This window comes from Colias eurytheme, chromosome 16 (assembly GCF_061535395.1).
Source record: "Colias eurytheme isolate Ceu_HAF_F1 chromosome 16, ilColEury1 Martin Lab GWU primary, whole genome shotgun sequence".
NCBI classification, from domain to species: Eukaryota; Metazoa; Arthropoda; class Insecta; order Lepidoptera; family Pieridae; genus Colias; species Colias eurytheme.
The window spans coordinates 5,880,924-5,892,988 of NC_142995.1; the positions used below are offsets into that span (position 1 = coordinate 5,880,924).

Here is a 12,065-nt window from a genome sequence, read left to right on the forward strand (position 1 = left end):
GTAAAATTCATTTCCATCAAGAGATTACAATACAAAAGAATACGTAAAGTATAAATTATTTTAGTGATGTAACGATACATGTACATGATTTTGCCGATACAATACCTATACCAATATTTGTAGTAAAAAATCTTGGTAGAAAAATAAATAGTGACTTATGCATAAAAGTTACCAACATTTAACAGAGACTCATCTGTAAATCGTATTCTTTTAAATAAAAATACCAAATCAAAAAACAAGAAAATTATTATTATTTATTTTAGCATTATTATTTTTCAAAGTCAGTTGAACTTTAAGTAATACACATTACACATACAATCAGTAATCAAAGTTTACTAGTGGTAGTTTTTTCAGAAAAAGCGCGGGTACTTTACCCGCGCTCGGGCGACCTCCGGCATCGTTCGTTGGGCGCGGTTTTTTGAATTGTTTGATTTCGATATCGGTTGTTTTATAATCGGCGATACCGATATATCGGCTTGCCTATTATATCACCCGATATATCGGTATCGGTATCGTTACATCCCTAAATTATATCATTCATTGTTGCATACATTATAAGAATGAGATACAAGGTTAGATATAATGAATGGCAAGTCTAGTTTTATTAAGAAACTACCATAGGAAATTAGAAACTGTTTCCATTTAATACAATCATAGCCCGCAGCGGTGATGTCCTGTGGACGTCCTACATCAAAACCTAAGATCAAAACAAATAATGTGAATTACCTCCAAAAATTTAGTGGTAAAGAATATTACCTACTTTTCTCTCAATAAAATAAAAAAAATACTTGCTTCTGAAGTCAAAGGAAAACCCGCAGTAAAATTCGAGATAAAAACTATTCTATCAGATAGTCCAAGTTTATCCTCCATGTGTGTGCCATATTTCATAATCGGTTCAGCAGTTTTTGCGTGAAAGAGTAACGAACAAACATACAAACATTCGCAACTATATTATAAGTAGCCTATTCACATAGGTGATTTTTGTAGTTTTTGTTAAGACCTTTTGTGATTCTTTAAAAACCGGATATGTTGCTCCAAGTAGTTTTTATTGCTGCAAGTGTCATTCTTTTTGACAATATCAGTCAGCGTGTTAGTGTCAAATGTCAATGGATCTGACTGCTGACATTTGGCACTTGGCACTTGGCAGATGATAAATGATTGAGAAATGAGAAATGGTTCGGAAAACGTTCGAAGTTAGAATCGTTGAAAAGTGAAATTTGGAAATAAGAATCTCGTGTTTCAATTTTCTAGTTACAACGAAGCTATTATTGTTAAAATGAATAAAATTGTTAAGTGTGCCCTAAATAAGTGTTAACATTAATTAATTATATAATAAACATAGAATTAAAACGAAGAAAACTAAATATAAACCAGCTTTACTTACATTGTTAAAATGGAAGAAAAATATATTTTGTCATTAGACATAGGGACTACAACAATACGTGCTGTTATTTATAATACTCGTACTGAGACAGTAGCCAAGGCTGTAGACAATGTAAGTATCTTAAAAATATCTAATCAACTTTGTATTTAGGTGTATGCAGGTCATCACTTTCAATTTCAATAATTGAATTACAGATTAGATTTAGAAGCCAAACGTGTACATGTTTATATAACTGCATCTGGTTGTAAATAGTAAGCTGAGCTGATTTTTCATTTCATTCCATATTCAAATCAATCCATAAGCAGTTATGAGGGAACAGCTGATTTAGAAAATAGCAAAGAAACTCCAAACATTGTATGATCATGCAATTTTAATTTCAGGTAATACTACATTATCCACACCCTGGCTATGTGGAAATAGATCCAGATGAATTGTGGAGCTCTGTTGTGGATGTTGTAAAGAAAGCAATGAGTAGTATGTTATTTTTCAGAATATTCTAAAAGTTCAATTAAGTATTTTAGGAGCAAATAGCCCAACAGTACAGCTTGGCTTTATTAACCCATTGGTTAACATAAATACAAAAAAAAAATATGCTTTCTTTTAACATTTTAAAAGAAAGCATATTTTTTTTTGTATTTGTAATGTAAAATTAAATGAAAAAATCGAATTGTCAAGTGATATATAACTATATTGTTTACGATGAAGGTAACACCAAAGCTTTAAGTTTTATTAGTGTGTTTTTTTGTTTTAACTGGTGTGGTATGTTATTCTGTGGTGGATTCTGGGTAGCTTCCTTCCTGTTAACATATTATTCTCAAAATATCTTATGTATCCAATAATTTTGATATCATAGAGAGTGGAATGGAAGAACAAAATAATGCTTAGAATATCACAGTTAAACTTAACAAATATATCAATATCAAAGCAAAAACAAAGCAAAAGCACATTGTTCTTATCATACTTATCATGAAAGAAAATATAATTATGTTACTTTAATCAAAGTATGTATTATATTGTTTATTGAACAGGTGCAAGTCTAAGTGCGGGACAAATAACTGCTATGGGCATTTCAACCCAGCGCAGTACATTTATCACATGGTCAAAAGAAACTGGTAAACCTTTTCAAAGATTTGTGACATGGAAGGATTTGAGAGCTGACAAATTGGTCAAACAGTGGAATGATTCTTATATTTGGAAGGTATTTTACTGCACTTAGAAAATATTTTTTCAGGAAATTGTTGTAGTTTCATCAGTTTTGATGATAAAGATGTACTCATTACTGATTGTCCCAATAATATTATAAACTTGATAACTTGTAAGTACATATCTATAGTTGTTCATGCGAAACCAATGAACTGATCTTGATGATACTTTGCAGTGACAACATATGTACTAGAATAATGCATAATCTGCACTGTACTTACTTTTACAATTTTTTTACAATATTGAAAATTTCCATAAATATAAAAAAAATAATTGTTTACATTTGATTATTTTTTGAAAATGTCAGGGCTTATAAAATTTATTTTTTATTACAGTTTATAAAGTTTGGGGCATACATGCTTTTTATCGTGTCGAGAAGTAAAAGATTTAAAGCTGGAAGTGTTTTTAAGTTTTCTAATAATCAGGTAAGTAATATTATACAGTTATGCATACAAAATAATTTTGAGAATAGTTAACCTTTTCCAACAGTACCAATTTCCAATACTGTAAGAGCAATAATTAAGCATTATAAAGTATTATTTATTTATTTAAATTACTTAAATATATTGTATATTATTATATTTATATAATATTATTGACTTCAATATATTTATTATTTACATATAAAGATTTGTCGTGATTCTTTGCCTCGGAAACTTGCTTAAAAATAATGTACGTAAATATTTAACATCCTAATTTACATAATATGTGAACTTTGTAGCCTTGGAGTTTCTAATATTGCTTGTTTCAAATATTGCTATTTGTACCTATTCATTTGTTCTAACTAATTATATATTTTCTTTAAAAATATTTTTTACTTTGTACTTAGTAACTTAAATTATAAAAAATTGATAGCATAACAACTGTTGGAAAATTAGACCAAAATAATATATTTTAATTAGTGTGAGAAAGGATGGTAATTGGTAATCTGCATAAAACATAATATGAATATTGTTTTTTTATTAATTGTAGACGACATTAAGGCTCTATTGGGCATTACATAACATACTCGAACTTAAAACTGCAGTGGAGAAAAATGATGCTATGTTTGGGACTTTAGACACATGGCTATTGTACAAAATGACAGGTAATTAAGAAAAAAATAATTGCTCAAGACCTGTTCTGCTATTAATATTATTTTTATTTCCTGCTTTGTGAGGTGAGGTATGTTGAGGGAAAAATATCATTTGCGTCGTAAAATGTTTTTATTTTGCGAACGCGCGTTGAATGAAAAAATAACAATGCTGTATGTTAATACAGTTAAATTTAAATTAAGAATTAAAATGGAATTGTGTTTAAACTGTGTCTTTAAAGTTACAAGGGTCTTGATACATTTAATTGCTTTGTAAATTTTTCACCTTAAAATATAATAGGTAGGTATATCACGGCTACCTATACTTCCGCATTTTGAATGTATGCGGATTTTATGAGTTGAGATTTGTATAAATATTATAACGGCCATGAGCTTATGAATGACTAATGATGAGAGGTACCTTTGTAAAAGACGTCCTTGGTTGGCCTTATCACTTGGTATCAATATATACCAACACAAATTTAAATGAATAGGACAAGATTTGGAACGTAGCGCGCACTTTTTTGATCACTCAAAATCCAAATATAATAGATTTAGCCGTTTTAAAGATAATAATCGAATGAAAATACATATAAACAGGCTAATAAGCAAAAATGTTGTTTTGGCCTTTGTACTATTTAAATAAAAAGTAAAAACAATCTCTTACAAAAAACATTTTATTTCAACCTCATAGCTAATCTATACTAATACTAATAATATTATTAAGCTGAAGAGTTTGTTTGTTTGTTTGAACGCGCTAATCTCAGGAACTACTGGTCCGATTTCAAAAATTCTTTCGGTGTTAGATAGCCCATTCATCGAGGATGGCTATAGGCTATATATCACCACGCTAAGACCAACAGGAGCGGAAACACGCTGGAGAAACCGCGGAGCGCAGCTAGTAATTAATATAATGAAATGAAATTCACTCCTAGCTATGAAAAACTTAAAAAATCTCGATATGACGATCAAATATCTTTCAGATAGAAAGTTGCACATGAGCGATGTATCATCAGCGTCCGCCACTGGTTTCTTCGATCCGTTCACAATGCAATGGGCGGGCTGGGCCATGTCCATATTTGGTATACGAATGGCCATGTTGCCAAGTGTGGTCGATACAGCGGGGGAACATTTTACCAGCACTGCCAAAGAGATTTGGGGACACCCTATACCTATAAGGTGTTGTGTAAGTAGATTTAGTTTCGAAAATCTGTTGCATGTTTATTTCTGTTTCATTTACATTATAACAAATAATGATAATGAAAATGACATTTGCAAATTATAATTAAGTATTATGTACTTTGGTATTAATCGCATTGAGCATGCAATTTTCTTCGAGTGGAACTTGAAAATGTAGATGAAAAACCTGCGTAAATCTTGATGCTTAAACCACGGTCGTATCGATTGAACCATTCCAGAAATGAGCTCGGACAACAGAAAGACATGAATTTTCTTCCATATGTCCTTTGTACTTAATTTTAGTGGTAGTCTATCAAGAAGATACAAGTAAATGTTGAAGATTTTAGATGGATCCTAGAAAATGTTGAAGATGTAAGGTGTTATTTTTGCGTATACCCAGAACCCTGCTCACCCTTGACAGTGTAAAATTACTATCAAGGAAGAGCGGGATTTTGGGTGTCGTAATATCTTCGAAACAAAGGAAATGGAATATTTTAGTTCTCTTTGTTTTTTGGTGTTCACAGATCTTTTCTATGTACATAATATGACAAAACTAATATTTATTCATAGTCAAAACATGTATTTACATCCGTTTAGAACTTTAACAATAGATTTAGAAAACATGTGAGTTGCCTTAAGAAAATGTGTAATATTTTAAAGTTTTTGTATGTGATGAAATATTTACGATAAATTTTAAACACGTTATTGTTATATTTCAGTATAAGATTATGGTGGTGCAATATTATGTTTGATATTGAGTTTATCGCTCGGACAAAGTTCGTTAATTCTTCCAATTTAGGTACAATATAAATATCAATAGCTATAACTAAAGAATTCGGTATACTTGTCAACCGACTTTAAAAAGTAAGGAGGTTGACAAGTATACCAAATTCTTTAGTTCGATTATATGTTTGACTGGGTGAACTGATTTGGAACTTTTTTTTTGTTTGTAACCCGGTGGCTCCTATGTGGTCCCAATGAAAATTTGTTTATTTCTCACAATTTGAAGGCGTCTTACATTTTTCTTAAAAATAATTATATGTTATCTATATCTCAACTAGTTTCTTCCAGATAGCTGATCAAACGGCCTCCATGTGGGGTTCTTGCTGTTTCGACGTAGGTGATGTGAAATTAACCATGGGAACTGGGACGTTTTTCAATATAAATACCGGGGATTCCCCCCACGCGAGCGTCTCGGGGTTATACCCAGTGGTGGGTTGGAGACTTGGCTCTGAACTAGTGTTCTCTGCGGAAGGTGCTAATAATGATACGGCTAGTATTATTAAGTGGGCGCAGAATTTAGGTGAGATATATTTTATTTTGGTTTAGTTACTAATAGCAGATTTGTTTAATTACTTCCGCACTTGCTTACATTCTTCCTTCTTTCATTTAAACCTTTAATTTATGTTAGCTTTCAAGTAAGTATTCTTTTCTGATTTAAAATATTTCTTTTGCATATTTATGAAAAGCATTATTGCGTATTACATAATGTTTCTTATGTAGTTTTTTTATCAAAATAAATTGGTTAAAACCCTTGATAAATTTTTATTTAAATCTATAAACAGTTCGATGTTTCAGGTCTTTTTGACAAGCCGGAAGATACGTCAGAAATAGCGTTGTCTGTTCCTGATTCTGATGGAGTTTTCTTTATACCCGCTTTCAGTGGGCTTGGTGTAAGTTTATTTTAATTATCGGTCAATTAGGGAAAGCTGGCATGTTCACAGTACTCACACTTATGCAATTTCACTTACAGTATGTTCAAAAATAATTTGGAAAATCCAAAAGTGCACGCCTCATAATTTTTTTTTAATAAATATTTATTAATTATTATTTTTGTTTATTTAATAACAATTAAACCACATCGAATCAGACCCTGAAAAATGAAAGGGTTCTATTCCTGAGCATACTCAAGCGTAAGAGAAAAAAAAGACTCGATTAGTAAAGTATTTCGGTCGCTATCGTGTTAACAAGAAAAAGGATCCGCACATACAGACACACGGACGTCCAAGACAGAACTTTTTTAAACTGTTTTTTAACTAGTTTAAATAACAAAAATGACATCAAAAATATCATGAACGTTAAAAATAGTGTTTTTTCTTAATAATATGTGTGTGTATGTATTATCTTACAAGTGCAATGTATGATACATAAAGACATTTTAAGTTTGAAAAATCAGATGTTTTGCGCGAAGTGACAGTAGTACCCACCTCAACGCTTCGCTTATGAGGCGTGCAATAAATGCGACTCTAGTTTCATTTTAGACTTGAATTGTAAAATGGTGCGTTGTAGATATATATATGCAAATATAATTACTTATGAAAGCTCTCATAATTTACCTGTAAAATTATAATTTAAAAGTACTTAAATCAATTGATGAAGTTAATTATTTATTCTAATAATAATAATCAATTGGATAAAAGTATTAATAATCATTCAATTATCAAATAATAGATAATTAAATTCCTGACTTTGGTCGAGTAAAGATATCTAAGAAATATTATATTTGTAGTAAGTACGTAATACCTACCAATACGCGCTAACAAATATGTGTTACATGTTTATTGTATAATTTTCACACTATTGGTTTTAAACTCAAACTCAAACATTTATACAATTAGACTTCTTCTAGAAGCACTTTTAAATCGTCATAACAGTTTAACAGTTTTAACATTTACCACCAATTCAGAAAGCAGTATCTATAGAGAAGAAGAAGAATCTATTTAATCATAATCGTAATCTTCTACTTCACTGTATCTTTCATCGCTCGAAGAACTCGATGTTTCGTTGTCGGAATTTCTTAATGTTATTATAAATGAGTCAGTGTAATTATCTACTTTTGGTTCTAATTGAATATATTTTTCCTCATGTTCTCGCGTCTTTCTCCAAACGTCACTAAACATATCCAGACTAATAGCATTTGCTTCCTTTCTAAATAATTCTTCCACAGTTTTCAAGTTAAAGTTCACATTTTGTGATGCTACTTTCCCTTTAATTATGCCCCATAGTAACTCTATTGGGTTGAGTTCTGGATGGTATGGTGGAAGGCGCAATACACTATGTCCATGATCTTTGAGGATTGCATCAAGTCATCAAAAATTGTGTATAGTTTGGCTTATTTTTTTTTTTAATAATGTGATAACTCTGATTATTAATTAGTAATTTCATTTTTGAAAAAAAAAATGCCGATTTTAGTCAAAATTTATATTTTTCTAACAAGATCCTTATCATCCAAATTTCCACCTTGGTGAGAAAAATTGACATTTCTAATGAAAATGAACAAAAAATTAAATGATTTTATTAAATACTGTAAAATAGTCTATAATTCTTCCATTTACTGTATCACAAAATTCTTCATAGATTTTTAGATATTCGTACTACACCAATTACATCACCCTGTATTTATAAACAATTGCAAAATATGACACATACATAGGCCGGGAGATACTGACACAAAATTTCGGGTCATTTGTAACAGAATGGCGGTTCTACAGAGGTCTTTTTCCGCGGTATGGCGACCATTTGGAATCGTCCGAAAAGTATGGCATGGCGATTTTAGTAAATGGCTGCACGACGATGGTTACCTGTGCAAAAGTGAGCCCGGTACAAATGGTTGAATTGTTTTTTTTTAAATCAACGCATTCACGTCGGTATGGCGGACTGTAAGTCACATCGTAACTGTATGGCATGACACTACCGCCTACATCTTTTTTAAGGGCTATCGGTAAATTCTAAAATTTTTGTGTTACAAATCGTTGGACTATCGCTATTTATCCGACGAGTGTGACTAACGCCCACGCGACTAGTCCACCGGTACCAGCGTTCTAACCATCATTTTTCTTTTTGTCATTGCTTACTAAGACCCCTCTAGACCGCCATCCTGTTACAAATGACACGAAATTTTGTGTCAGTATCTCCCGGCCTAACATGTGCAATGTGTAAATGTGTTGACGTTCCAGCTCTTCTTAATATACCTGTAATTCGTGAATACTTTATATAAATATACAATTTGCATTTAGTTGTTAGCTTCTACTCAAGCAAAAGGTCGACGTTGAAAAGTAATTTCAATATAACTTTGTAACTCAGGATTCAAGAATAGTAATAGCTTTGTGAAATAATTTTCAATATCAGTTTAATAGCGTTTGAGTTTGTCTTTTAGGTATTTAATCAAAAAGCTTACAAACTATCAAATCTTTACTAAATGTCTATATTATTACTTTCGTATTGTCCAAGTTTTGCTTTGTTCTTAAATATAAAAAAAATTGACATTTTTACAAGTTTATTACTATTTTCAATAAATTCTTCAATTTCCAGCCCCCATACAACGATTGCACAGCTGCTTCAGGCTTCGTAGGTATGAAGCCGACAACTTCTAAAGCGCACTTAGTTAGAGCCGTGCTCGAAGCTATCGCGTTTCGTACCGCACAATTATATGATTGTGTGAAAAAGGAGACTAATTATACTTTCACTACTATACGGTAAGTGAACAATTTTAATCGTAATAATTATTCATTAGAGACGCTTTATGTCCTACAAATTATACACTAAATACTTCCTCGAGAACCACATTATTCATTGGTGAAAACGAAAACGAGAAAATTTTATTGGTGTAGTAGTTTTTTTATTTTATCGCTAATATACATATACATATAGATAAATGCTGCGGAAGACTGTTTTATAATATTACTAGCGGTCCGCCCCGGCTTCGCCCGTGGTACATATGAAAAATAGATGTTGGCCGATTCTCAGACTTACCCGATATGCACAGAAAATTTCATGAGAATCGGTCCACCCGTTTCGGAGGAGTATGCAGACTAACATTGTGACACGAGAATTTTATATATAAGACTAGCGGTCCGCCCCGGCTTCGCCCGTGGTACATATGAAAAATAGATGTTGGCCGATTCTCAGACTTACCCGATATGCACAGAAAATTTCATGAGAATCGGTCCACCCGTTTCGAAGGAGTATGCAGACTAACATTGTGACACGAGAATTTTATATATAAGATGTAGTGAAAAATTATGTAATACATTGTCATTCGATTTTAAAGATAAAAAACTATCAATTTATTTTACTTTTTATATTGCCTCTAAAGATATTATTAGTCAAGTAAATCTTTTTAAATCAAGAATTTTTTTGTTCGAAGTGAAACTTCTTTAGGCGCGATAAGAGTAATATTTCAAGGTTTCGTCAAGGCAATATCGTTTCTATTCGTCATGCAGTAAGGCGACGATTTTGGTATCGTATGAATCTTGCAAAAGAAGTTTCACTTCTGAGTTCTGACACGTGTCCTAGGCACATACGCTAAAATTGTTACATTTTTATTTGTAGGTTGGATGGAGGTGTATCGAACAATGATTTCGTAGTACAATTAGTGGCAGATCTAACAGGACTTCGAGTAGAGAGACCGGTGCAGGTCGAAATGTCTTCCCTTGGTTGTGCGCATATAGTGGGATTGCAATTAGGTATGTGATAACTTCATTTTAATTATTAAACTAGTGTTAAATTTGTTTCAAAATAAGTTAACGACGACGTTAAGTTAAGCATGATATAGTTAATAGTGTACTTCGTTAAGGGCCGATTTTTCAATGCTTGGATAAAACTTATTCGTCGAATAATGTATAAAACTACCATTTTAAAAACGTATTCTAATTGCCCGTATTTGACAGTTTACGTGACATTTTAATATCATCGTGTAATACTATATTGGACGGATAAGTTTTATCCAAGCATTGAAAAATCGGCCCTTAGAGAAATAAATTCAGATACTAATAAATTCCAATGTAACGAATGAAGAAAACTTTTGAAAAGTGCAATGAAGCCTTCGTAAACGCAATCTTTTCTTCTTCTTTTTTTTCGTCTGCTTCTTTCAACCAGAGACCGTCTTTTTGGTCTGACTTGCACCTTAACATAAAATAATTATTCACACAGATTTTCTATAGCACTCTGGATATAACTATAAGAAAGGTCTACTTTTACGACAACAGTTTATATTATTTCAGGTATATTCAAGTCAAAAAAAGAGCTAATATCCCTCCGCAAAATAGGCAACGTGTTCGTACCAAGAGCGCAAGTTAAGAAGTCCTATGAGAACATAATATCACGTTGGGAGGACGCCGTCAAACGAATGTGCGGGTGGTATGTTGATAATAAATCATCTATGTCACAAAATAGTGTATCAGATTCAAGTAGTAACTCTATTACCCCTCAAAATAGTTTCAAGGTGTCTCCAAAGAAAAATGGGAAGTCTAAATAGCGGTGGTTTTTACTTTTGCCGCTTTGTATTGCGTGCGTTCCCATATTTAGATGATATAAGGCCCCGCCCTGTAGGTGTAAGATGCGTTATAGTGTAAGTTTTAAACTGTTGGTGAACTGTGGATTTTATATTGTATAGTTTAAGAATTAGGGTGTTTTTCCACTAATAATGTACGAGGATGTGTAGCGAGGTGTTTGTAATTAACCAATCATATGGCTTCATTTAGTTTGAAGTGTTTCGCGTTTGAAGCGATTTTATTGGTTACTAGCTTCCACCCAAGACTTTGTACGTGTATCCCCGTTTTTCCCCGTTCCCGCAAGAATTTCGGGAAATCCTTTCTTAGCGGATGGACATCTACCTGCATGCCAAATTTCAGCCCGATACGTCCAGTGGTTTGGGCTGTGCGTTGATAGATCACTATATCAGTCACCTTTGAGTTTTATATATTATATAGATTTACAAACACATTCCTCGCTACACATCCTCGTATATTATTGGTGGAAAGGCACCCTTAGATTAAGGTAAAGGAGTTATAATCGAGATCGGTTTTATTGATATGTTTGTAATCTCATATTGAAGTGTATTTTTTTATAGGAATTGCGTTGTGACATATAGATTTGTGTGTTAGCTATGAATAGGTAATTTTTGATGTTTTCTTGCCAAAAGCATTTTTGTGTTCAATTGTTCTTTATTTACTAACTTGTAAAATGTGCCACATTCATTAGCTTTACGATAAATGCTATTTAAAATCAAGCTTTATCATATCTGAGATGATTATTTGTTCTAAGTATGATATTATATGCTAATACGTAAAGTGCTCTTTTCTAATCGACTACTGCTTGAAAAGTCTTACAATATTATCCCATGAAAAACATATTAAATATTTACATTTAGTTCATCTCACCTTTATCTGCTTGTTGTAAGTTCCGCTACCTATGAGCAGTTGGAATTTAGTTTTGGGTGTTAGATAT

The 12,065-nt window shown here is 32.1% G+C and overlaps 1 protein-coding gene across 1 annotated transcript; it reads left to right on the forward strand.

The window, feature by feature from the left end:
* Nucleotides 1–1,172: 1,172 nt before the first annotated feature.
* Nucleotides 1,173–11,286, forward strand: LOC149901806 (glycerol kinase 5). Its single transcript, XM_090110562.1, has 11 exons — nt 1,173–1,495; nt 1,765–1,858; nt 2,413–2,582; nt 2,923–3,012; nt 3,560–3,674; nt 4,643–4,845; nt 5,910–6,141; nt 6,417–6,511; nt 9,150–9,313; nt 10,170–10,303; nt 10,841–11,286. Exons 1-11 carry the CDS (start codon nt 1,394–1,396, stop codon nt 11,092–11,094), a joined length of 1,653 nt encoding a protein of 550 aa, XP_089966688.1. The 5' UTR covers nt 1,173–1,393; the 3' UTR covers nt 11,095–11,286.
* The last annotated feature ends 779 nt before the right edge of the window (nt 11,287–12,065 follow it).

Bases quoted from the DNA above. Each gene is read 5' to 3' on its own strand.
- LOC149901806 (XM_090110562.1), top strand. From the start codon at position 1,394: ATGGAAGAAAAATATATTTTGTCATTAGACATAGGGACTACAACAATA. The intron at 6,512-9,149 runs GTAAGTTTATTT...TTCAATTTCCAG, and splicing joins CCGCTTTCAGTGGGCTTGGT to CCCCCATACAACGATTGCAC. The intron at 10,304-10,840 runs GTATGTGATAAC...ATATTATTTCAG, and splicing joins TATAGTGGGATTGCAATTAG to GTATATTCAAGTCAAAAAAA.